Genomic DNA, 24,723 nt, shown 5'->3' with positions numbered 1-24,723 from the left:
AGCAATCTACAGATTCAGCACAATCCCTATCAAATTACCAATGGCATTGTTTATGGAACTAGAACAAATCATATTAAAATCTGTATGGAGACACAAAAGACCCCAAATGGCCAAAGCAGTCTTGAGGGAAAAAAACAGAGCTGGAGGAATCAGACTCCCTGACTTCAGACTATACTAAAAAGCTACAGTAATGAAGACAATATGGTACTGGCACAAAAACAGAAACACAGATCAATGGAACGAGATAGAAAGCCCAGAGATAAACTCACACACCTATGGTCAACTAATCTATGACAAAGGAGGCAAGGATATACAGTGGAGAAAAGACAGTCTCTTCAATAAGTGGTGCTGGGGAAACTGGACAGCTACATGTAAAAGAATGAAATTAGAGCACTCCCTAACACCATCCACAAAAATAAACTCAAAATGGATTCGAGACCAAAATGTAAGACCAGACAGTATAAAACTCTTAGAGGAAAACATAGGAAGAACACTCTTTGACATAAATCACAGCAAGATCTTTTTTTTTTTTTTTTTTTTTTTTTTTTGGCGGTACGCGGGCCTCTTACTGTTGTGGCCTCTCCCATTGCGGAGCACAGGCTCCGGATGCGCAGGCTCAGCGGCCATGGCTCACGGGCCCAGCCGCTCCGCAGCATGTGGGATCCTCCCGGACCGGGGCACGAACCCGTGTCCCCTGCATCGGCAGGCGGACCCTCAACCGCTGCGCCACTAGGGAAGCCCGCAAGATCTTTTTTGATCCACCTCCTAGATGAATGGAACTAAAAACAAAAATAAACAAATGGGACCTAATGAGACTTCAAAGCTTTTGTACAGCAAAGGAAACCATAAACAAGGCGAAAAGACAACCCTCAGAATGGGAGAAATATTTGCAAATGAATCAGCAGACAAAGAATTAATCTCCAAAATATATAAACAGCTCATGCAGCTCAATATTAAAGAAACAAACAACCCAATCCAAAAATGGGCAGAAGACCTAAACAGACATTTCTCCAAAGAAGACATACAGATGGCCAAGAAGCACATGAAAAGCTGCTCAAACATCACTAATTACTAGAGAAATGCAAATCAAAACTACAGTGAGGTATCATCTCACACCTGTTAGGATGGGCATCATCAGAAAATCTACAAACAACAAATGCTGGAGAGGGTGTGGAGAAAAGGGAACCCTCTTGCACTGTTGGTGAGAATGTAAATTGATACAGCCACTATGGAGAACAGTATGGAGGTTCCTTAAAAAACTAAAAATAGAATTACCATATGATCCAGCAATCCCACTACTGGGCATATACCCAGAGAGAACCATAATTCAAAAAGACACATGCACCCCTATGTTCTTTGCAGCTCTATTTACAATAGCCAGGTCATGGAAGCAACCGAAATGCCCATCGACAGATGAATGGATAAAGAAGATGTGGTACATATATACAATGGAATATTACTCGGCCATAAAAAGGAATGAAATTGAGTCATTTGTTGAGACGTGGATGGATCTAGAGACTGTCATACAGAGTGAAGTAAGTCAGAAAGAGAAAAACGAATATTGTATATTAACGCATGTATGTGGAACCTAGAAAAATGGTACAGATGAACCGGTTTGCGGGGCAGAAGTTGAGACACAGATGTAGAGAACAAACGTATGGACACCAAGGGGGGAAAGCCGCAGGGGGGGGATGGTGGTGTGCTGAATTGGGTGATTGGGATTGACATGTATACACTGATGTGTATAAAATTGATGACTAATGAGAACCTGCTGTATAAAAAAAAATAAAATAAAATTCAAAAAAATAAAAGAGTCAGAAATCCATGGCAACGACTGAGGGCCATCAAAAGTCATATACACCACTGATACTTCCTTTCTCTTTTTCCATTGTGTTCTCTCTTCCTCTTTTTCTATTCCATTTCCTTTTCTTTCCTCTACTTTCCCGTTTTTTTGCGGTACGCGGGCCTCTCACCGTTGTGGCCTCTCCCGTTGCGGAGCACAGGCTCCGGACGCGCAGGCTCAGTGGCCATGGCTCACGGGCCCAGCCACTCCGCGGCATGTGGGATCTTCCCGGACCGGGGCACGAACCCGTATCCTCTGCATCGGCAGGCGGACTCTCAACCACTGCGCCACCAGGGAAGCCCTCCCGTTTTTGTTGTTGTTGTTGTTGTTGTTGTTGTTGTTGTTGTTACCTAAGATTTGGGACTACTAGTAGGAGGACCAGTTGTCCCAGTTTGCATTGAGCGGAGAGGTTCCTAAAACATGGGACTTCTGGCACTAAAATTGAGAAGGTCTCATGCAAACTGGCACAGACTGGTCACCCTAATACTGGTATCACTCAAAGTGTTTCTCAGCTTTGCCGGGGCCTGAATTAAAGAAGTCACAAAGCAGTATCATTTTTGCTTATCCCAGAAGCCCAGGTCGTGTAATTCTGAGGACTTGTGAAGCAAGGGCAAAGCGTAAGTCCTCTCAAATGTGTATAAAAGGACAAAACTCACCATATGTGTTTCAGCAATAATGATGGGAGGAATTCAGAATGATCATTTCAGGTTAAATTTAAAAGGTTACATGGCATCAGAAAAACATTAACCCAAGGAGTCTAGGATTACTGGAGCTCTGCCTGTTGAACACTTTCTTCTGCAAATCTCACTAATCTTAACCTTGGGGAAGATTTTTTCACTAGAAAATAATTTTTAAACATTTAAAATCATGCATTCAGATGTAATGTACAACACGGTGACTATAGTTAACACTGTACTGCATATTAGAAAGTTGCTAAGAGAATAGATCTTAAAAGTTCTCATCACAAGAAAAAATTTTTTGTAACTACGTATGCTGATGGGTATTAACTAGACTTATTGTGATGCTCGTTTTGCAATATATACAAATATCAAATCATTATGTTGTATACCTGAAACTAATGTTTTATGCCAATTATACCTCAATTTAAAAATTTAAAGTGCAGTAAAATATTCATAACAAAATTTACCACTTTAAACGCACAGTTCAATAATAACTACATTCACATTGCTGTGAATTACACAACAATTGTGTAATTCACAACAGAAACTCATTTTCATTTTGCAAAACTAAAAGTCTACCCATTAAACAACTCCCCATTCCCCTTCCCCCCAGACCCTGGTAACCAGCATTCTACTTTCTGTCTCTATGAATTTGACTACTCAAAGTACTTCACATGGGAGGAATCATCCAGTATTTGTCTTTTTGCTACTGGCTTATTAGAATTTTTTAAATTGACTGGTTAGAAGAACTGGAAACAGAAAGTGTCGAAACTGGCCCAGGTCTCTCATCTCCTTTTGCCCCCTTTTACCAATACAATACCTGTGGACACGTACATTTCATCTTTGTGGTCCCAACTCAGTGATTCTCAGCCTTCTCACCTGGGGAGTTTTTAAAATTCTCTTGTCCAGATCCATTAAAATCAGAATCTCAGGGAGTGAAGGCTACAGCAAACACCCCCGGCATTTCTAATTTACAGCCGAGTTTGTCATCCAACGCCTAAATGGAGAGCTGAAAGGGAGGTTAACAGTTGGCAAATCAAAGAGTTTAGGGTAGATGGTCTTTAAGGTCTTTTTAAATTCAAACATTTTGCAAAATCCTCTAGCGTTTTCGTAATTCTCAACCAGCAGTGGTTGAGTCGATTCAGCTACGCCCGCCCGGGAGGAGCTGAATGGAAGCTCTCTGGAGTGTGGCTCCCTCTGCAGGCTACTGCTGTCATGACAACCTCACTTTAGAACTCTCTTACTAGTGGCTGTAACACCCCTCTCTGCAGGCACCCCTCTCCTGCCACATTCATTCAACACATACTTCTTAAGATGGCTCACTTTCTTTCTTTCTTTTTTTTTTTTTTATGCCACATCACACGCATGCGGAATCTTAGTTCTCCGACCAGGGATTGAACCCTTGCCCCCAGCAGTGGAAGCATGGAGTCTTAACCGCTGGACCGCCAGGGAAGTCCCCTCACTTTCCTTTTAAAACTCTTATAGATAATAATATTTGTGCTTAATACATCAACTTCTAAAAGACCATGAGCTATGCAAATAATTCTAAGGTCAAATGAGGGCTATTACAGGGACATTGATTTCAGCTGAGTGTAAGAAATACTTTGCTGAAATCGGAGGGGTTTAATAGGATAAATTACCTTGGGAAATAGTAATTCCCTTGACACCAGTGTTACACAAGTGAGTATCATCTGTGAGGGAGGCTATAGGGTAAGAATCCTAAATTAGAAGGAATTAGGATGACCCGTGAGGCCCTTCTAACTCCAAAACTCCATGATTTAAAAGTCAGACAAAAATGACCTAAGGCAGAGGAAGGGTTTCTGAGTTAAGAAATGGAGCTCCAGGGTTCTGATTATTCCAACTTTCAACCACTCCCCAAGTTTACATTTACATAAGTTACTTGATGTAAAATATCCAAAATGAATACACGTGAGTCCCATTTTGAAGAAAATTCATTATGGCATGTAAAACTTCTGGCTTTTCAGGAAGATTTATTGATTATTTGCATTGTAAAAGAATTATTGACTTTGTAAAATCATGTTTGGATGATAGAGTTACTTTGAGCATCTAACTATTAATTTACAGATCACTAGTAAGGCGATACACTATCATCTCCATTTTATTGGTGAGGAAACTGGGTCTCAGGGAGGTTAAGTAACTTCTTCCCGAACATAAGTTCAAGTCCAAGTCTTTCTGATTTTTTCCCTTATACCAAGTTATCCCAATCCACTCCTCTAAGAACAAATTGTCCACTGACAGCTTGAAGACCACATGTGTTTGGGTTAACTTTTGCCCTTAAAGTGTTTTCAGTAAGAACTAGTTGCCAATGTTTAAACATTAGATTTTACATGAAAGTCTGGATGTCCTGTCTGTCTCGAAGAATCAGAAGGTCTGGCAGCCCTGCTCCTGCAGTCTTGACAAGGCTGATGGGCCCCATCCTTAGCTGGGGCCTGAGTTCTTTAGGTTGCTCTGGTCCTCACCCCTCTGGGCTGTATCCCTCACAAGCAGGCTGAGAGCTAGTTGCTATTTCTCCCTTTACATGCAGCCCTTATTACTTATGTATGTACCAACCTGGCACCTGTTGGCGCTGAATTTGCAGCCCTCCATTTAGAATCTCTCTTCCACGTCCCTTGCCCCAATTCAGATCCCAAACGTTCTGGTTCTGTTTGTCCCAAAGCCATTTTTGCATTGTTCCCATTTCCCAAGGGTAGTTGGGCTGGACGTGTATTCACCTTAAAATTTCTGCACAAAGGTAGTTCTATGATTTCCTCACATGTTGGAGGCGTTTTCTGGACTTCCGTACTTAATAGCCTGTCTTGCTTTCATTTCTTCCCACCCTTGGGGGCTAGGTTTGGTCTTGTGGTTCTGGTCGGGGAGAGAGAGAAACGCCTCCAAGTACTTTGGGGGTGGGGTGAGGGGAGTGGTCCTGACCTATGAGTCCCCAGCAAACTGGGACTACGGACCTGGGGAATGGACTGGGTGTGTCACAGAGAGAAGGGGATGTGTCTGCTTCTTTCTAGCCCAGGAAGAACCGGGTCAATTATCGTTCAGCATCCGGGTTCCCATAGAGCCCAGAGGATCTCTGCCGTTTGTCTTCCCAACCCCTCCCCTTGCTGTACTGGCCCCCTCCGCCCCATAATAGAGTGACACCTACTCAGACAATGTGATGCAACCTCGTTTTATTAGGAAAGGACGGTGGGCACTGGAGTGGCACTTTCCAGGGTCCAGGGAGGCACTGGGGAGGGGCAACAGAGATGCCCGGCAACTAGAAGGCACAGCTGCTCTCCACGAAGCGGCGACACTTCATGACCCGCAGGTACGTCTCAGCCTTGTGCAGGTCCTTCTTGAAGCAGGAGAGCAGCCCGTAGTTCTTGAGCAGCGCGTCATCACTGCGCATGTTTGTGTCAAATTTGTCGTAGGTCTGCTTGAGGATCTGCCCAGCCCGGGGGCTGCCATCTTCCAGCTCCTGCAAAAAGGGAGGGAGAGACAGACAGGGAGCCCTTGGGAGCGGCCGCCTCCCGTCCCCTCCATTTGCCACCCTCCCCTCCAGGCTTGGAGAAGGGTGTGGAGGGAGGACTCGCAAGGGGAAACGGGGAAGAGATTTCTCCTGGGTCAGGGCTGGACTGCCACAGAGAGAGCAGGCAGCTCTCTCCCCCAGCCCACGTGAGCCCCCCATCCCTCGGCTAAGCCAGGAGAGGGCGAGCGTGGGCCCAGGCTGGGGGACCCACTACGCCATCCCCACCCGCATCAGGGCCTGGATGCCCTCCTCCAGGTCCTTCAGCTTCTCATAGACGCGGTCCGAGGTGCCAAACACCAGGCTGTTGGTGAAGACCCTGCTGAGGAACTGCACGGGCCCGAGCCACGACTGGATGAGCAGCAGCGAGAAGCGGAGCAGCTCCACGTCCTGCGGGCAGATGGATGGGTGGTGGGCGCCGCGAGGTCGGGGGCGGGAGCGGGGGAGGGGGGGCAGCCGCGGGCCTCCCGCCTCCCTCCGTCACCTTCCGCCACCAGCCACCACCCCGCGCCTCCTCGGGGAGAAGACAGCCCAAGGCCCGATGCAGAGAGATGGGGCAGCCTTCTTAGGATGAGGGAGGGCCCTGCTCCTCGGTCCGCGGTGGCCACTCACCGATCTCTGCTGGGCCTCGTCCTTGCCTGTGGGGGCCGGGATGGTCTCCGAGAAGCAGAAGGCAGCCTGGGTGTTCTGGATGGAGTATCTCTGTCCCTCCGGGATGTAGGCGCGCTCCTGGGAGAAGGAACACGCGCCCGGGTCTGGGCTGGTGCGCGGTTCTCCTCGCTGCTTTATCAGGAACCCCCCTCGGTTTATGACAGCATCTTCCCTCGGATAAAATACCTCTGAACTCCTTAGTTTCCTCCCGCTACGTGGAGGGGGCACGGATTCACCCCTTCCTGCCACCCGCCACTAGTACGCATCCCTGGGGAGCTTACAAACTCTTTGTAGGTGTCAGCCGCCAGTTGGTGCAGGTGCTGGGCCCGGAGCACAGCGTTGGCAAACAGGCTGGACAAGGGCATGGCTGGGAAGGCGCCCACCTCCTGAGTCCAGGGCAGGCAGAGCAGGGCGAAAGCCAGGAGCATGGAGGTCCGAGGGCCTAGGGAGAGAAAAGGAGGGTCGGAGAGGGAGGGGTCCAGAGAGCAAGAGGCCTGGTTCTCCTGCCAGCCCTCTACCGCCCCTGCCCCCGGGGAATGAGAATATTTAAAACCTGGTCACGTGTCTGGGGGTAGATATCTGTGCTCACATCCAGAAGCCCCAAAGCCCGAGGTTAGTGCCTCCATCCATCTGCAGGGCCCTCCCATCACCCTTCAGTACACAGCAAGCCCGAGGGGATTTTAGGGGTGCTTACCTGCAGCCATCACAGCTGGTGAGCTGTCCACAGGACCCTGAGCTGTCTGGGGAGCTGGGTCCTGGGGTCCTGGAATTGGTCCCTTGTGGGCCCTTTTTATACCCTGGCCTCTTCTCTCTCTCCCTTTGCCCCCACCTATTTTCTCTATACATTTATGCACGGGCCACCGGCGGGCCTGGGCTAATGGATAATTTAGAACCCCCTCCCACTCATCCTGTTCCCGCTCCTCCTCTGGGGTCATGTCCCTCAGGCTTGTCATCTTCCCCTCTCCACTGTCACCTGTCCCGAGGGCTGTACGCACAGAGTCTCAGCTTGAGAGACCACCCAATCCGTCCTCTTTTTAAGGGGGAGGTAGCAGAAGGAAGTAGCCCGAGTCCAGGCACACTGTGGCAGGGTGTCATTGCGGGGTTGTCCCCCAGGGTGAGGAGGGCCCAAGCCGGTCCCCTAAAGGGGGGCTATGTCAGGATGGATGTACCCTGAGAGCTGTGTGGATGCTTCCTCACTCTCTACCTCTTTCCTCCTCCCTGAGCAGCTCCCCTCCAACCACCAGAGAGAATGTGTGTTTGGGGGAAGGGGGCCAAGGATAGCAAGAGATTCTGGGGTTTCTGGGCACAGATTCCACCTTTGCCCCATCACCATCCTCCTGCCACCTGATCCAGCCTGAGGCAGCTGGATGCAGGGCTAACCCTGACCGCTAGAGGGCTCCAGCCCCACACATTGCCCTCCCCTTTGCCGGAGTATAGGGGCTCCCCCAGGTGGATAGGGCAAAGGACCGAAACTTGAGGCATTGTCCCTGCTCCTTGGATGTGCCACAGAGATCCCGGGAACAGACACTGCTTACAACTGCTTCCTCCCATAGCCCTGTCACCGTCAGTGAATCTCAAATTTGGAAGAGCCCTTGAGGACTTGAGTCCCACCCCCAGCACTGGAGCTCTGGGCACAGCACCCTGAAAGATGCTCTCTCCAGTCATCACAGTCTCCTTCCCATCTTTCTTCTCCTCCTTTTTTTTTTTTTTTTTTTTTTTTTGCGGTATGTGGGCCTCTCACTGTTGTGGCCTCTCCCGTTGCGGAGCACAGGCTCCGGACGCACAGGCCCAGCGGCCATGGCTCACGGGCCCAGCCGCTCCGCGGCATGTGGGATCTTCCCGGACCGGGGCACGAACCCGTGTCCCCTGCATCGGCAGGCGGACTCTCAACCACTGCGCCACCAGGGAAGCCCCTCTTCTCCTCCTTTTAATATCTGTATAGAGCTTATCCGGTTGTGAAGAGCATGCCCCTGCAATCTCCCATTAGACCCTCAGGACCATCTTGTGAAGGAAGCATTATCACCCCATTTTACAGAGGAGGAGACCAAGGCTCAGAGAGGCTTACTTGCATGAGCTACCTCAGCCAAGGCAGCAGATCTCCAGCTCCTTGCTCTTCCCACGTTGCAGCATCCCAAGCCCTTTCTTCAAAGCGGACTGGGTGGGCGCCACTCTGTTTTTTTTAACTTTTAAATCCCTCTGATCACAAGCATCCTGCCCCTAATCACAAGAGTCCCTTTGCCTCATTTTGTACTCCCTTAAGAGTCAGCTTGTGGTCCGTGATTTTCCAGGTGAGACTGGCCCAGAGACATGGGGTGCATGGTGGAGACCACATAGCAGGACACGGCCAGGGTCAGGAAGGCTAGGACTGCAGTCTTGCCAACTCCTGGTGCCCAGGGTTGGGGCTATTTCAGCATCTGGAGGTCACCAGCGTCAACTAGTCCCCAAGGATAAGAGCAGGAAAGAACATATTGCCCTCCGTTTAAACCTTCCATCCCTTGAGTCTAAGAACATTTAGCACTTGACCCTGTGGGGAAACAAACGAACGAATGAGCAAAACTTTCTAGAGGTGGTTGGTTATAGTGTTGCCAGCCAAGGCTGAAAAGTCACACCCCCATGGTCCAGAACCTGAGTGCTTGTGCCTCGCCATCTCCCCCTTTTAAGACCAGAAGATAGAGCTCTCTTTTCTCTCATCACTCCTGAACCATCGCCCGACCATGCCCCTGATTCTTTATCTGCTACGGAGGGCACTGGGACCTGTGGGAATTGTCCCCAGGCATGACCATAGGAGGACCAGAGGGGAGTGTCATTAAAGAAACAGGCTCTGAGGAAGATGGGGCCACAAGAAAGGTGAGGACACCCCCTTTCCTCTCCTTCCAGAGCCACCAAAGGGGAGGAGCCGGGCAGGAAGTGGAGGAGGGTCTCTAAGCCCCACACAGCCTCCTGTGTCCTCCGCCACTTCTTCCTTCTAGGTCACCTGGGGGAAGGGACACTGAAGTGGAACCTCTCGTGACAGACTTCTAGCTAATACTGGGGGGACTAGTATGTGAACTGTGGACCACAGGAGAAGCTCAGGCCTCCCCTAGGACTGAGGGTACAGGAGCCCGACTTGGGGACCCCTTGAGAGCCACACAAGGTGGGTACAGGTGCGGTGTGGCTGAGGCTCCCTGCCAGGCAGTTTACTGCCAAGAACAGGTGGGACCAGCCAGAGCAGGGGAGCGTCTCCTCTCACCAACCCACTTCCGGTTGGCCCACAGGATTCTGGGGACCCCCGGGATACACCTTTATGAAAGGTGACCACGGTGGCAGCCATCGGACCCAAAGAGGGAAGAACTGGAGGGTGGGGGGTGGATACTGGTGACCCTTCTCTCTAGTCTAGAAAAGGTCTTTTTCAGGGTCTTTAGTGATGGAGACACATACATAATTCATTGCTAGTAAAAGATAAACTTTGAATTAGACTTGGGATTTTCGTGCTCTTGCTAGGGAGTCACTCACCCCTTCTTGGGGCACGACCTGGGGCCAGACTCCTGGCTTCTCCAGATTCAGAGGCTGCCCCACAATGGCCTCTGCATGGTGGCCAGTGAGGAGAGGCTGTGATCAGCATCTCCGGGGTCATCCTCAAAGGGTTCGGGAGGAACCCCCCATCATCTTGGAATCCATGAATTGCGGTGTGTTTGGAAGCCCTTCGTATTTTCAGATTTGACCATCTCTGGGGTTCTCTGTACCTATTGTGGAAATTCAAAGATCTACTCTTGATCTGAAAGTGGCCTCTTTCAGGCTTCAGGAGCACTTCTGAGGTTCAAGTCCATCTCATTGTTTAGAGTCATGATTGCCCTGGTCTTCGGGAGAGCCGCAGAGGGACTGGGGGCAGCTCTTTCCATTCTCCCCTGGTCACTTGAGGTCCATGCTTCCCACCTCTAGCTCTGTCCTGCTTTCCTTGAGGCCAGAGGTTGGGATTGCCCCCAGGATACGCTCCACTCTGTCTTTGATTCCAGCATGAGTCTGATGACCGCGTTGATCACAGCTCATCGGGTCAATGGTTTTAGAGAATATTATGTGGGGATTCCCAAGGGCTTCTCCAGGGGGAGGTGGAAAAGGAGACCAACATTTCTGAGTGCCTTCCATGTGCCAGGCACTGTACTGAGTGATGCAGAGAGGGTGAGGTGCATTCATACAAGGACACTCAGGCTCAAAGAGATAAGTAGTTTGCCAGGAGTCTCTCAGCTCCTAAAAGATGGCAGCCCAAGGCCCCAGTCTTCCCACCACAACGAGCTCTTTAGAAGCCTCATCTAGGAAAGACAGTGGCGCCGCTGGGCGTGGAAGCACTATCCTTAGTGCAAAGCTAGCAGGGCGGGATCAAGTCCCCACTCAGAAGATGTTCAATGAAGCGAGGGGGAAATTGAATGCAAGGAGCTTCAGCCCAGAGTGAGGACCACAGACACCAAGAAAAGAGGCAGTAAAAACAACAACTCGATGGAGCCCGATTTGATGAACCAAGTCGCATCATCCTTCACATTTGTGTTGCACATTTCAGTGTACATCACGTTTTCACTTCCTTTATCTCATGGGACCCTTGAGTTTGCCAGAGGGCTCAAGCATGGAGGAAGGGCCTTGGAGGGCTCTGGGGTGGGGGGGCAGGATGGGGGCAGGCACTCCTGTGGGTTGATGGGGATGCTGTTTACAGTAGGTGAAGATCTCTGAACAATCTAGACAACAATCTACATCACGGGACCGACTAAGTAATTTCCACCAGGGGGCTTATTCCCCAGGGAGACAAGCCCATTGAAAAAGAAATATAATAATACCGGGGTGTGTCCAGCAACTGTGGGAAGTCTGAGGTGCTTTCCTGATTGGTGCTGTCAGCTGGAAATAACCTCTGCCTCCTTCTACCTTATTCTGTGGCTGTTTGTGACCATCTTATTCCCCTTAAGGGAATGTAAGCTCTTGGAGGCTGGGTTCACGCCTTTCGCCTCTTCATTCATTCACTCATTCTCTTCTTCCTGCATTAACCGATTCAATAAGCAGTGGTTGTACCTTCCATGTGCCAGGTATTGTACCAGTTCATTATACCTACATGAACAAAGGACACCATCTTTTCTCTGCTGGAGTTTACAGTCTACGGGAGAGAGAATAGCAAACAAATAAATACAGAATGATAAAATTTATACAGAAATTTCACATGGTGAGAACTACCATGAAAGAAATAGCTAAGATATAGAGGTGAGAGCATAGCTCTGGGGAGTGGGGGGACCTGGCAGCTGGCACCATCCCAGGCCTAGCAACTCACCAAGCATCTGCTGAGTGGATTGAATGGATGAAAGGACAGTGCCAAGGAAAGAACTCAAATATCCCTCCCAGAAATGGCAAGGCAGGCCATGACGTGTCTTGATGTTCTCCTCGTAGTAGAATGAATTTAACCTAACGAGTACCGAAAAAATGATAATACGGGATCTTGCCATGCACAGCAATACATACCTGAACAAATTTAAATGTAAAAAGGAGACAGGGCCGCATGCATATGCTGAGGGTGAGCACACACAGATGTTCACGCAGACCCACACTTGCAGAACCTGAGCCCCAAACAGGACCTCACGAGGCATCTGGCCCGCCCACTCCTGCCATGTGAGAAAGTGGTCTTAGGGCCGAGAGGACGATGTCTTTTTTTTTTTTTTAATTTGATCTGTGCATTAGGATCTGTCTAAATGTGTTTAAACAACCTACACTGTGAATTCAGGGTTTCAGTTTTGTTAATTTTTGTTTTCTGTGGAGTCACCTAGGTTTCCAAGTAAAGGCTTTGGGGTGGGAGATGGCCGCTGAGGTGTCCCCAAGTGGCAGGTTTGTTGGTTTTGGTTTTTGTTTGTTCCTGAGTCAATAGCCGTTCCCGAGGGTGCCGTAACTAGGTGCAGCCTGGAGAGCAGAGGCAAATCCAGAAATTTCACAGATGTGGGCTCTGGATCCAGCTGCTGAGGTTGCCTGCAGAGAGCAGAGCATGCGCGGACCAGAGTCCCTGGTCCCCCGGCTGGATGGCCTTTGAGGCCCTTTGCAGAAGATCCGGCCAGGCTGCACACCTGCTGGGGGTCCAGTGACACCCAAACAGCAGCAGCTTTCCGAGTTTTGTTTTGTTTTTCTCTAATCTCCAATTCTGCTGGAAAAACACCCAAACCCTTGGGTCAGAGCACCCCCGGCCTAGCAACACCTGCAGCCAGGGGGCCGGAAGTCAAGCTAGAACGGAGGAGGAACCAGCCTGTGCTTACCCCAGGCCCCGGGGGACAGGGCTGGATTCCCCCAGTGGGCAGCAGGGCATGTGCCCACCAAGGGCTCTCGGGGCTGCGTTCTAAAGGAAGAGGGGCCCAGAGCTGGACTCCTGGAAGGATGGCCCAGTGACTCAATATCCTGGCCTATTAGGAAGGAGTGGGGCCTTCAGGGCTTTGCGACTTGTGAACAAGGGAGATGGCAAAGCTGTCCCAGGATTCTCTCCCTATGGCTCTCCTCCTCCTCTGGCTCAGGGTCCTTCGAGGGAGGCAGCTGTGATGTAGTAGAAAGAATGCTGAGTTTGGGGTCAGAAGATCTGTGTGTGACTTTTGGCCAATTATGGTCATCATCTCCCTGGGCCTCGATTTCCTCATTTTTAAAGTTGGGATGCAGCTGTCCCCCTTCCAGGGTAACGGTGGGGCAAGATCATGTAAATGAATATGGAGGTGTTCAATAAAATCTTATTGGCAGTTAAGAGATTCTCAATATATAAACATTTGGGGGACCCAGCAAAAGAGTCGGATTCACGTTCTGTATCTTAGTTGTGGTGGTGGTTATACAAACTTGTAAATCTAAAATTCATGAAAAGAAAACGAAGTCAATTTTACTGTAGGATAATTTTCTAAAACCAGCATCTGGTTCAACTCCTCTGGATAAGATGTATGATTCCCGTTTTGTAGATAAAGCAACTGAGATCTGAGATGTTCATCAGCCCCCACCAGCATCACCCAGCTTTGTTTCCACTGCCTGTCAGTTCCGGGAGCCAGGGACCCATAAGGCAGACCTGGGGACACCCGTAGTGTAAGCCTCTAAGACAGAAGAATGGACCAGGGAGTGCTTCTACATCGTAACCATGAAGGCAGTGCCCTTGCGGGGTGGGTGTCTGGTGGTCGAGGCAGGCCTCCCTGCTCAGATGATTCTCTGCCAACAGTACTTCAAAGCATTAGGGAAACTCAGTTATTCAAAGATATTAAGTTGTCTTTCAAAAAAGCCAAGGCCTCCCCAGATTCAGGGCAGCCCCAAGCAGGGGGAAGACCCTGCTGTGGGGGGAGAAGTGAAGGCTCCGTCCCACCCCCAGCCGGCTGCCCAGGGTCCCTGGTGGAGGTCGAGGCCAGAATTAGCGCCACTATGCAAAGCAGCAGGAGAGGAAGGGCTGCAGCTCAGTGGAGACAGATGCCAAAACAAGCCAGTTTCCTCTGGCAGCCCGGACACCAGGGAGGGAGGAGGCCCGCCCCGGCTTGGCCCTGCCTGGCTCTGAGTGGGCACTGCTGAATGACGCAGAGATGGACCTGAAACCCCAGGCTTGGGGGCCTTGGCCACCTGCCCCACCTGGAATGCCAGGGGGAGCTGCTCTCACTGGTCCCCCCATGCTGGCCTTGGTTCTCCAGTTAAACTGGCAGCTCCCTGAGGGCAGGGATTTCTCCCACCTGAATCCAGAGCATGAATGGCAAAGAGGTGTTCTGGGGTCCCCCCAAGGTCAACAGGAAGTGGAGCTCAGCCTGGCTCTGCACACAGAGGTTGATTTCACTTCAGCCCCCAGCCCTGAGCTGCTCTCTGTCGCTCCTGCAGCTGGCAGGCTGGGGACCATTTTGCCTCTGATTTTGTGCTGGGAAAGCCTGAAGGGGCTACCTAAGAACGCCCAGACTTCACCACCACAGAGCTTCCCACTTTAGGGATCTCTCTTGCATAGCTCTGGGTCAAATTTAAAAAAATATCCAGGCTTGGTAGGGGACAAGGGGGTGTGTGATGGAGTCAGGGGAAACCCTGCCCTCAGGGAGCTTCTAATTTAACTGGAGAACAAGGCCGGTATGGGCAGCACAAGGTAGTAGCTACGCCAGAGCTGGGGAGGCCGGGGTCCAAACAAGGATTAGGCAGGGACTGGGCACTCTGGGAGGGCTTCCTGTAGGTGGAGGGCCTTAAAGGACAAGAGGATTGGGGTGGGTGGGGGAGGGCAAACTCTTCTAGGGCTAAGACCTCTGCCCTACAGAGCAGGACTCAAGAGCTGCTTGTCGGCGGAAGGGAATGCAGGGTGAGGGTATCCCCGCCGAGAAGAAGGGCCAGTCCATTCAGTCCTCTCCACTGCTCGGGGCCCCACTAGGGTCAGAGAGCAGGGGAAGAACAGGAGACATGGCCACAGGTCCCAACTGGGCCTTCAGAGAGCAGCAGTGAGTGAGCCCCGGAGAGGGCTCTGAGCCCCATGGCAGCCATCCCTCCTCACACCCCATGGGTCCACGGGTGCCCAAAGATTTGCGCCCAAACAGGTACTCTCATCCACCCCATAACCATAGATGTCACAAGCCTGTGTGTCATTTCTCAAGACACATTGTTTATTCCGTGGGAGAAAGGGCTCAAGGCCAGCAGCCCCCTGGAGTGGGGGAGGGCGGGAGAGAGCAGGAGAGGATGGGAGAGGGATGAAGCTCTCGGTGGCCCATCTGTAGCCACGTGGGGGTGGGCCAGGGCCCTTCCCGGGCTCTACAGGAAGCCGGGCTGTTCTGAGTCCATTTGTAGGTTCCAGACAAGTCTGTGCCTTCCCCGTCCTGAATAGGGGATGGATCCCCGCATAGCACCCCCAGAAGGCTGGGTCCAGTCTAGCCCCAGAGAACTCCCTGCTCCAAATCACTGCCCTGTGGCCCTTCCGCTCCAGTCCCTTTGGCAAGAGCTCGGGACCAAGGGCTGGAGGGTCAGGCGGACCTGGTGGGCCAGCTTTGGAGGCGGACAGGGGGTCCAGGGTAAAGGGGATGGGCTAGGAGCCGGGCGGCTCTCAAGCAGTCAGTGAGGGCCCAGCGGGCTATGCCCAGGGGCGTGGGGAGGGCCGGCCTCTCACTCCTGGCCTGGGTGTTCACCCACCGACCACTTCACCTCTCCTGTCCGCAGAGTCACTATATCCTCGTAAGTGGCTGTCTGGTCAATGTCCAGGCCCTGCGGACACAGAGCAGAGCTCAGGCCTTGGCCACTCGCTGACCGCACACAGATGGTGTCTCTGACCGGCCCCCCTGCCCCCCACGGCCCCGGGAGCTGCGGGGTCCACCCCACTCCTTACCTCATAGGTGTGATCTTCCTCCATCCCGGCCTTGCTGTCATCCTGGCGGGTGAGGGACAGAGAGCAGAGTGTTAGCTTCCCCCACCCCATCCACTGCTGGGCCAGGCTGGGGAGGGCCGGGGAGATTGGCCCGGGGTGAAGGGTCAGGGGCCAGGGGTCAGGGGTCAGGGGTCGGGGTGAGGCGCACTCTGCGAGAACAGAGTGATTGGATCGGTAAATCGATGGGCAGGCTCTGGGGCTGGGGAAGATGGAGACCCTGCCCGTGTCCGGCCTGCCCCGTGGCTGCTTCCCCGGCCCCCAGGGTCACCTTGTCCAGCAGCAGGAAGATGGGCACGATGATGAAGAGGATGATGAGCAGTGTCTGGATCATGATGATGCCATCTTTCAGCGTGTTCCGCCGCTTCAGCTGCGCCAAGGTGCTGAACCCTGGGGGGAGGTGGGGCGGGGGCGGTGAGGCTGGGGCCCCCCCTTCGGGCCTGCGCCCCTCAGGACCTGTTTCTCAGCGGCTCTCCCAGGTGCTCGAGGGCCACAGTCACCGCCACACTGTGGCCCCCCTACTGGTCCGGGCTGGGGTGGGGTGGGTGTGGACGGCTCCACGAGCACGCCCACTCTCCTGCCTGGCTGGGGGGCGGGCCCCGCACGCACCCATGACCCGAAGCTCGGTGCCACAGCCGCGCTCTCTCCTCGGGGTCTCCTTGAAGCGCTCCTCCTCGCAGAAATAGATGCCGTTGTCCTGAAATTGGATGTCTTGGATGATGAGCGTGGCCTCGGTGGTGTTATAGGTCTGGAGGATGCGGCCCTTTTTGGGGAGAAATAACTTGGCCTCCGAGTCCGTCTTCTGCTTCCGGAGCCAGCTCACGTTGCCCGGGACCTCCAGGTGGCAGATGATTTCCACCATGGAGCCCCGTTTCTTGGCCACGAAACGTGGTTGCTGCCAGATCCGGGAACAAAGGCTTCCTGTGGGCGCCAAGGCTGGGATTAAAATCCTGCTCCTCCCTTCTTGACCGTCAGCCCGAGCTCAGGCCCTCAGCCGTGGGCCCCCGTCCTGGGCAGCACTGACCCCTGGCTCAGCACCCCCCTGTCTGTCCTTGCTTCTCGGGGTGTGGGTCAGACATGAGGCAGAGGTGTGGGAGAGCCAGAGCCACGTGAGGAGCCACAGGCCAGGCCGCCAGACCCCGCCCCTTCCTGATGGCCCACCCTTCCCTCCTGATTTTCCTTTAGAAGGGCCTGGACCCTTCTGATTCCTTTCCATGCACATTACAGTAGCCCGATGCCAGCCTCACCCCATGAGGCCAGAAGGCCCAGAGCACAGCCTCTGGCCTGGCCAGGTGCTCTCACCTCTCCCTGCCCTGGGCTACCCACACCAGCCCGAAATCCTCAGGGACACCCCGCAAATCCTTAGCCTGGCAGTCAAGGCCTCCCACATCAATCTCCTGGCCGTCTCTCCTCCATCACCTCCCTCCCCCCTTCTGTGTGGACCTGCTCCTCTTTTTATTCCTAAGCCTTCTTTCTCAGTTTGCCATGATGTCCCCACCCACCTGCTCCAAGAAGCCTCCCTCCTGCCTGGTTCCCAGTCAGTGGTCCCCCAGGAACCCCTGCGACCTGTCGGGGCCCCTGAGGTTACGGTCTCCTGCTGGGGCTAAGCCCAACTCCCCAGCCAGGGAGAACGGGCCTGAGTCCTCAGCGGGTTTCTCTCTGGCCCCCACTCCAACCCTGGGCTTGGCGCTGCCCCGGATCGCTGGGACTGGAGCACTGAAATTTATTGAGGATGACAGCTGGAGGAGTGGGGATTGGAGGGGCTTCAGAGCCAGGCCTTACAGAGGGAGACAGACCCTACGGAGGCCTGGGGATGGGAGTCCTGGGTGGGGAGACCCAGGGGGCACAAGGGCACAAGGGCGACCATGAGACAGCCCACAGGACAGTGACCGGCTTTGGACACAGACATACTTGTCCCCAGAAGGGGCGGGGGAAGTTGCTGACCTTTGGGATCCGGGTAGAGCTCCTGTGTTTTGCTGACCTCCAGCACCGTCTCACCTGCTGGGTGGGAGGGAGTGGGCGGGCCGGTCACTGGGACTTGGCTGCCCCACCCCTGCATTCCCAGACCCACGTCCTCCCCGCCCAGGACATCAGCATCAAGACCCCTCAGCTCTCCCCCAGCCCTGCTCTGGAGAGACTAGAGTGGGGTGGGGTCACCAGAAGATCTGACTCCCACTCCCAGCCCCCTTTCTGCCCTTGACCTTGAGACACTTGAGCCGCGCCTGGATGAGACGGGAGGGAAGTTACAGCTGGAGGGCTCCACCGCCTTCCAGACCAGGGCACCACTTCTGGAACATGCCTGTCCCAGGTCTTCTTGGGGGCAGCTCTCCACTGCCCGCCCCCCACGCAGTGCCCTCCACGGCCTGGGGGTGAACCACACTCTTCTTTCTCTCTCCTGGGCCTAGCTCTTCTGCGGTCAGAGCCACCAACCCCTCAGGCCCAGCTCAGCCTGACACCCTCCGGGCGGGAGAGGGGCTGGGGCCGTGGAGCCCTGAGCCATCAGCATGGCTGATACCCACAGACCCGGTCCCCAGGGCTGTCAGAGGGGGACAGGAGGCAGGAAAGTGTGAGAGACAGAAGGAGGAGGATGAGAGAGCAGGAGACAGAACCAGTGGAAACAGCGGAACCAGCAGCCCTCTCGGCTCGGGCGGTACCTGAAAGAAGCAGCAGCAGAAGCACCAACCAGTTGCTGAGCCCGGGACACAGCGCCGGCCCCGCCATGCTCACCCCTCCGTCTCCTGCCCCAAGCCCGTGACAGCGGAGGCTCCTGGGGGGAAAACGTGTAACTGCCCAGGCTGCAGCCTGTCTCCTCCCCGCCTCTTCCCCACCAGGCCCCTTCCTGCCATGCAAATTGGGACCCAGGGGAGGCACCAGCTCTCCGGGGACCCTGGGGGAGGGCAGGCTCTTTTGTCAGCTGTGCTGCTAAGGCTCAAGGGTCACCCCAGCTCGGGCACTACAGCGGGGTCCACGGTGGACGCCCCGGGTGGCGGCAGCCTCTGAGTCCCCACCCCATCCCCGTGCCCTGGGGCCCCCTAGCCTCCCACCTCACACTTAGCTGAATACACGTGGGTCCTGTGGATGAATGCGAGTGCGGCCTCTCCACCCTGGACCAGCCTACACCCTGTGGGAAGAGGGGCACCCAGGAAGGATGGGGCAGGGGTGCTGGCGGGCAGCCATGGGCCCAGAGCACAGCCTCTTGGCTGGAGTGCAGGTGGCCATGTTGGGGGCTGATGGAGATTTGACCCTGGGGAGGAAAGGAACCACAGTGGTTCTTGAGCAAGGACAGGCCAAGAGTGGCAGCCGCTTGGGAGATTTGGTCCAGGACCTGGCGAGAGGGCCCCTCCCTCACTTGGTGGGAGAGTTTGCTGGGAGCTGCCAAAGGAGGTGGACTTAGGTGTTGACAGCTTAGAGAAAACCCACCACTCAGCAATCAGGGGACTCTCAGGGCACTGAAGTGTTATCCACAGCTCCAGAGGTCTTGGGCAGAGGACAGGAGGCTAGTATGGGGGAGCCTTCAGGTTCTGAAACAAAAAGGATCTCTGGCTTTGTCTCGCCGGTCAGCAGAGTGGTGGATGGAACCATAAGTCTAGGAGCTTGTCTAAGCTCAACTTTGTGCCCCTGCCCCTGGATCAGACACAACCCTCATCCCTTGGGGGCGCGGGGCGGGGGAGGTGCCCTTGTGCAGTGCACAACCTGCACAGCTGCACATGGCAGGCTTGCATCCCTCAGCCCCACAGCTGAGCCCACTCTTGAGTTTTATGTTTTATGGAAGCTTCTTTGCTCTCTCTTGGCCCCTCACTCTCTCTCTTCTTCCAACTGCCAGGAGGGGCAGGAAGATGCAAATCCTGTGTCCTCTGCCTACATATTCTCCTTACCACCCGCCAGTTTTCAAACAGCCTGTGCTGCTGACAGGTCTGTTTGGGTTCAGGGAGACATGGACCCTCCTCCTAGGCCAGGGCTGGTGGGGAGGAAGACAGAGGTCTGGGTGCCGCCTCCTCAGTCCTGAGCATAAGCCTCACCTGCGATGGTGGGGTCCACCCCCTCCCCCCGAGGAGTACGGGCCAGGACTGGAGCTGTGGAAAGCGGGGACAGGAGGGTTAAGGTTCCATCCAAGGAACAGCTCGTTCCTGGCAGTCCCAGATGTTCTTGTTGTTTCCAGATGTTCCAAATGAAAAAAAAAAACACACACACATTTCTCTGAAAAGGTGTCAGATGTTCAGTTCACAGAACAAACAGCCCAGGAATATAAACATCACCTGAGGTCAGCTTGGGGACCGTGGGCCCCTGGTGGGGGAGGTTGGAGACTCCCCCAGAGGAATGGGGGAAAATCCAGGGGTCTCTTCCTTTAGCAAAGTACCTCCTGGTGATGGAAGCCTTGGTTAGCTTTGGGGCTAGCGTCCCCCAAAGTTGGGAGGAAGACGGAGAAGGCTTGGGATACACACGTGTGTGTGTGTGCATGTAGCTGCTGACACGGGTGTGCTGCCGGGCTGCGTGGTGTGGGGCTGCTCGGGAGCTGGTCCTGCGGCCCAGGGTGACTCTAGGGGGCACGGAGGTTGGGGGCGCAGTAGGTGTCCTCCAAACACACACACATCTGCGTCTCCCTTGGGCAGGGATGCAGATGTGTCCTTTGGACTTCATTCCCATTCATGCCAGGAGGGGGTGGGGGCAATGGGGGCCCCGCCGCCCGCAGGGTTATTTGTCACAGTTGGGGCCATGCTGTTCCCTCCCCAGTGACAACAGTACTGAGCTCTGTCCAGGGCTTGTGACGCCTTTTCTTTCCTGGAACAGGAGGCCTCGTCAGCCCACTCCTGCCTCTGCCCCCGGCTGCCCTGGGCTGTGCACCCCGACATCAGGCAGCCCTCACCCCACCTTTCCAGGAAGGCAGCATCAAAATAAGAGATGGGGGTGTAGGGAGAAGGGACACGGAGCTTGGGGGTTTGGGGAACAAGAGGGCAGGGACCCCCAGTAACCCTGGGAGGGTGGTGGGAGAGGGCAGAAACCTCAGTTTGGAAAGAAGGGCTCTGACCTCTGCCCCTCCCCCCGGCCCTCGCCTACTGACTCTGCTTGGCTCGCTGTTACCAGGGCGACCTGCAGGCTCAGAAGGATTCGGGTGTGAATCCTGACCCTGCAGGAGGCCAGGAAGCCGCCTCAAGTCACCTGGGGCTTCTCAACGAAGGGTGGTCCTGCCCCACGCCGAGAGCATTGGGAAATGCTCCAGGGCCATTGCCAAGGTCAAATGACCAACGGACACCTCTGGCATTCGTGGGCCAGGGGGCAGTGAAGACCCTGCAGTGGGAGGGGCAGCCTCTCACAAAGCAGAATTTCCTTGTCTCACATGTCAACTGCACCCCTGTTAAGCAACACCCGTTCTTAACCTCTGAGAGACCAAGTTTCCTCATTTGGGTAAGACAGAAATAATTGTAATAATATCTTCTTCGTAGGGCGGTCGTGAGCCTTGAAGGGACTCAGGTTCACCCTCAGGCAGCTGGTGCGTAGGACCGATAACTGGGGGAGGGTCTTTTTTTTTTTTAGTCTCTGCTTTACAACAAAGTGAATCAGTCATACATATACATCTGTTCCCACATCCCCTCCCTCCTGCGTCTCCCTCCCTGGGGGAGGGTCTTGATGCTGAAATAGGAACTTCAGTTATCTCTGTTTCTCACCCAGGATTTCGCCTTTTTTCTTTTACCATTCAAGGCTCAGGGGAAGGGTGGGTCAGGACACCCCCAAGCTCTCCTGTCCTTGGGGCCAGAGAGGGACCCGGGCGAGGTTTGGAGAACTTTCATGTGAGAAGGAGCCCCTCCCCCACCTCTGGGAGGGGGGTCAGCGCCCCGGTGGGGGGCTCAGGGAGCCCTGCGGGGATGTCAGACCCCACCCCTGCAGGCAAAGACCACCGCACTGTGGGAAGGGGCTCCAGGACATGGCTGAGGGATGTCGGGGTGGCCTGGGGGTTCCCCTCCCCAGCCCCCAAGGGTGCCATGTAACCTCAGGACACAGGAAAAGGGGATACAGAAATCCTGGAAGGGACTAATACTCACTAGTTTGGAGGAATACAGTCTCGGCTGTCAGAAAACAAAATGAAATCTAAAATTATATTTCACCCACTGGGATTGTGGCCTGAGCTCACTACATAACATTACTCTTTGTCATAGGTCCATGGGACCCTGGGTTTTCTGGGGTCAGGGGTCAGAGGCAGCATCCTGGGGGAATTGTACCTCTGGGGAGAGGGAGGGGCCACACCATGTACCCATAGGCACCTTAGGGTCTCTGGGGGGCAGAGAAGTTATGGGGGCTTCTGGAGAGGAGGGGCTGGGGACACGGGTCCCAACACCCATTTCCTGGGTGCTGTCGTGGGCAGGGAGATGCAGTGTGGTACTGCCTGTTAGGGGAGTGAAGGGAGCGGGGCACGACTCTTGACCTCATCTGGCCTCTTGGACTCCAGCTGTGAGGCTGGAGTCCCAGTCTCCTTCTGGAGGGGGCAGGAGACGGCCAGACGGAGCCAGAGGAGGGAGCTGGGCTCTCCTTATCCTGCCTTCTTCCCAATCCCTGGCAGCTCCCCAAGTCTTCCCCACTTGGCTCAATCCCCACCAGGCCTTCCTGCTGCCCTCAGCTCCCGTCGATGTCCGCACGCAGAAGCACAGAAGGAGAGAGCCCACATGTCAGAGGCACCGGGGAGGTTTATTATAAGAACTGTACAAAGGAGCCTGTCTACTGGCCTGGCTTGGGCCTGTTCCCACCCGGACAAGGTGCAATGGGTGTGGGTCTGCAGGGGAGGAGGCTGCAGGTAGGGGGAGGCCTGGACCCCGCTCAGCCACACTGGCTCTGCAATCTGCACACAGTCCGGTGGAGAGTCCAGTCCAGCAGGGGCTGAGGCTCTTGGGGCCTCGCTAGTCAGAGCCCCAACGAGGAGGGAAAGGCAGTGGGCGGAGTGCTGGTCAGAGAGGAGGCTGACCCCTACAGGATGAACTTCTGAAGAAAGAGACAGAACTGCTGCAGGAAGAGATGGAAGGAGCGGGGGCCTCATTCCAGAGAGGACCCAGGCGGGGCCGGGGAGCGGGGCTGGGCAGTGGGGGTGAGGAAGAGATGTGGAGGAAGGCAGAGGAGTGGACTCACGGGGGTGAGAGAGAGGGAGGCCCAGGCAGGGTGGTGAGGAGGCCAGCGAGCGCGGCAGACAGAAGGGAAGGCTCTGGCCTCTGGGCGAGCACAGACGCGCGCTTGCACGCGCGCGCACACACACACACACACACACACATACACACAGGTTGTTTTGGAGGTTTTGCTGCTTCCTGAGTTTTAATCAAACTGTTCACGAGAAACAAGAAGAAAAAGAAGAGGAACTAAGGGTAATGGGGGACTCGATGTGCAAAAACCTGACCACGTGTGTTCACACTCACACACACACACACAGGACAGGGACGCTCACACACACACAGCACAGGGATGCTCACACAGACAGGCCTACAGAGAAGACACACACACACACACACATCCCAGCCAGACACTGCAGGGCACACTGACACACATGTACACAAATATACCCATACACACATGCATATGCAGGCTCTGAGGGACATGGTGGTTCACACACACACATACACACACACACACAAACAGAGCTATACACATAGGTATAACGCTGGCACACAGGCACATACACACCGATGAGTAAATCCAGTGACCCCTAAGCCGGCGTCTCACCGCCTCCTCCGAGCTCAGCCTGTCTGTTCTCGGCAGCCGGCGGAGGACTGGCACCGCCATGCCCAAGCCAGCGGCGCCAGCAGAAGTGCCGCCTGGCCTTCCGGGCGGCAGGAAGTGGGAAGGTTGGGTCTGAGCCAGGTGAGCAGTGCCTGCCCCAGTGTGGAAATCTCGAACATGGGCTCAGCTAGAACATTCTTAGGATCACTTTGAGGTGGGGAGAAGGATGAGGAGGGAGGAAGAGATTGGTGTGCTGGAGGGTGGGGAGGAAACCTCTGGGGTTGGGGAGGCTGCCAGGAGCCCCAGTGGTGCTGATGCAGGAGGGAGGGGAGGAGGGAGGGAAGGGAACCTTCTTCCTGAGCACCAGGGTCCCAGACACCACCCGAGATCTGGGTGCTCTGGCCAAGAAAGCCCCCAGTGCAGCAATATGCTGGTGGGATCCAACTTGTGCTACCCATCCGTGCTTCCTAGAAAAAGATGATTCCCAAGTGGAATCCTCCCTTCTGCTCTTCTCCCAGGGGCCAGCCAGGGAGCCAGGGGCCTGGGCAATGGACAAATCCAGAAAGGGTGTCAGGGATCACACCGGCCCAATGAGTCAGGATCCAGTGACCCATCAGGTTTGTGGAGCCATTTCTGGACCAGTGATGCTTCCCTTTCCCAGAGAATTCCTAAGCTGTCAGGGTGATGCTGCACCCAGAGTCAGGGGAGGGCTGGCAGGCCCTGGGGTCAGGCGTCTGCTCTCACTGAAGTTAAGACTTCCTTGTCCTGGAGGGAGCTGGGGGGGGGTGGCCCTGAGCCACTTCCTGGGGAGAGGTCAGTGGCCCTTAAGACTCTGGTGGCAGGAGGGCAGCCAATCCTTCCAGCACAGGCCGGCTCCTCCCCCCGTGGGGAGCAGAGATTCTGATGTTCCGACCTCCCCCGGGGCCGTGAGGAGGTGAGAGCGCCTCGAAGGTAACGTCATGGAGGCAACAGCCTCGGGCTCAGCGTGGAGACTTCAGGTTCAATTCCCGTTTCC

The 24,723-nt window shown here is 54.4% G+C and overlaps 2 protein-coding genes across 2 annotated transcripts; both read right to left on the bottom strand.

The window, feature by feature from the left end:
• Nucleotides 1–5,788: 5,788 nt before the first annotated feature.
• Nucleotides 5,789–7,623, bottom strand: LOC308607060 (somatotropin; the record flags this gene model as incomplete). The annotated part of the gene is made up of 5 exons (XM_081218652.1): nt 5,789–5,989; nt 6,266–6,427; nt 6,650–6,766; nt 6,970–7,130; nt 7,383–7,623. The coding sequence occupies 5 exons, from the start codon at nt 7,621–7,623 to the stop codon at nt 5,789–5,791; spliced, it is 882 nt and encodes a 293-aa protein (XP_081074778.1).
• Nucleotides 7,624–15,322: 7,699 nt separating this feature from the next.
• Nucleotides 15,323–18,769, bottom strand: CD79B (CD79b molecule). Its single transcript, XM_081219568.1, has 6 exons — nt 18,668–18,769; nt 17,958–18,011; nt 16,623–16,934; nt 16,285–16,403; nt 15,978–16,019; nt 15,323–15,856 (listed from the first exon to the last, which is right to left on the bottom strand). The coding sequence occupies exons 1-6, from the start codon at nt 18,732–18,734 to the stop codon at nt 15,758–15,760; spliced, it is 693 nt and encodes a 230-aa protein (XP_081075694.1). The 5' UTR covers nt 18,735–18,769; the 3' UTR covers nt 15,323–15,757.
• Between the last annotated feature and the right edge of the window lie 5,954 nt (nt 18,770–24,723).

This window comes from Mesoplodon bidens (genome assembly GCF_964165515.1).
Source record: "Mesoplodon bidens genome assembly, chromosome: 19".
In the NCBI taxonomy this organism is placed as follows: Eukaryota; Metazoa; Chordata; class Mammalia; order Artiodactyla; family Ziphiidae; genus Mesoplodon; species Mesoplodon bidens.
This window is presented reverse-complemented; position numbering and strand designations above follow the sequence as displayed.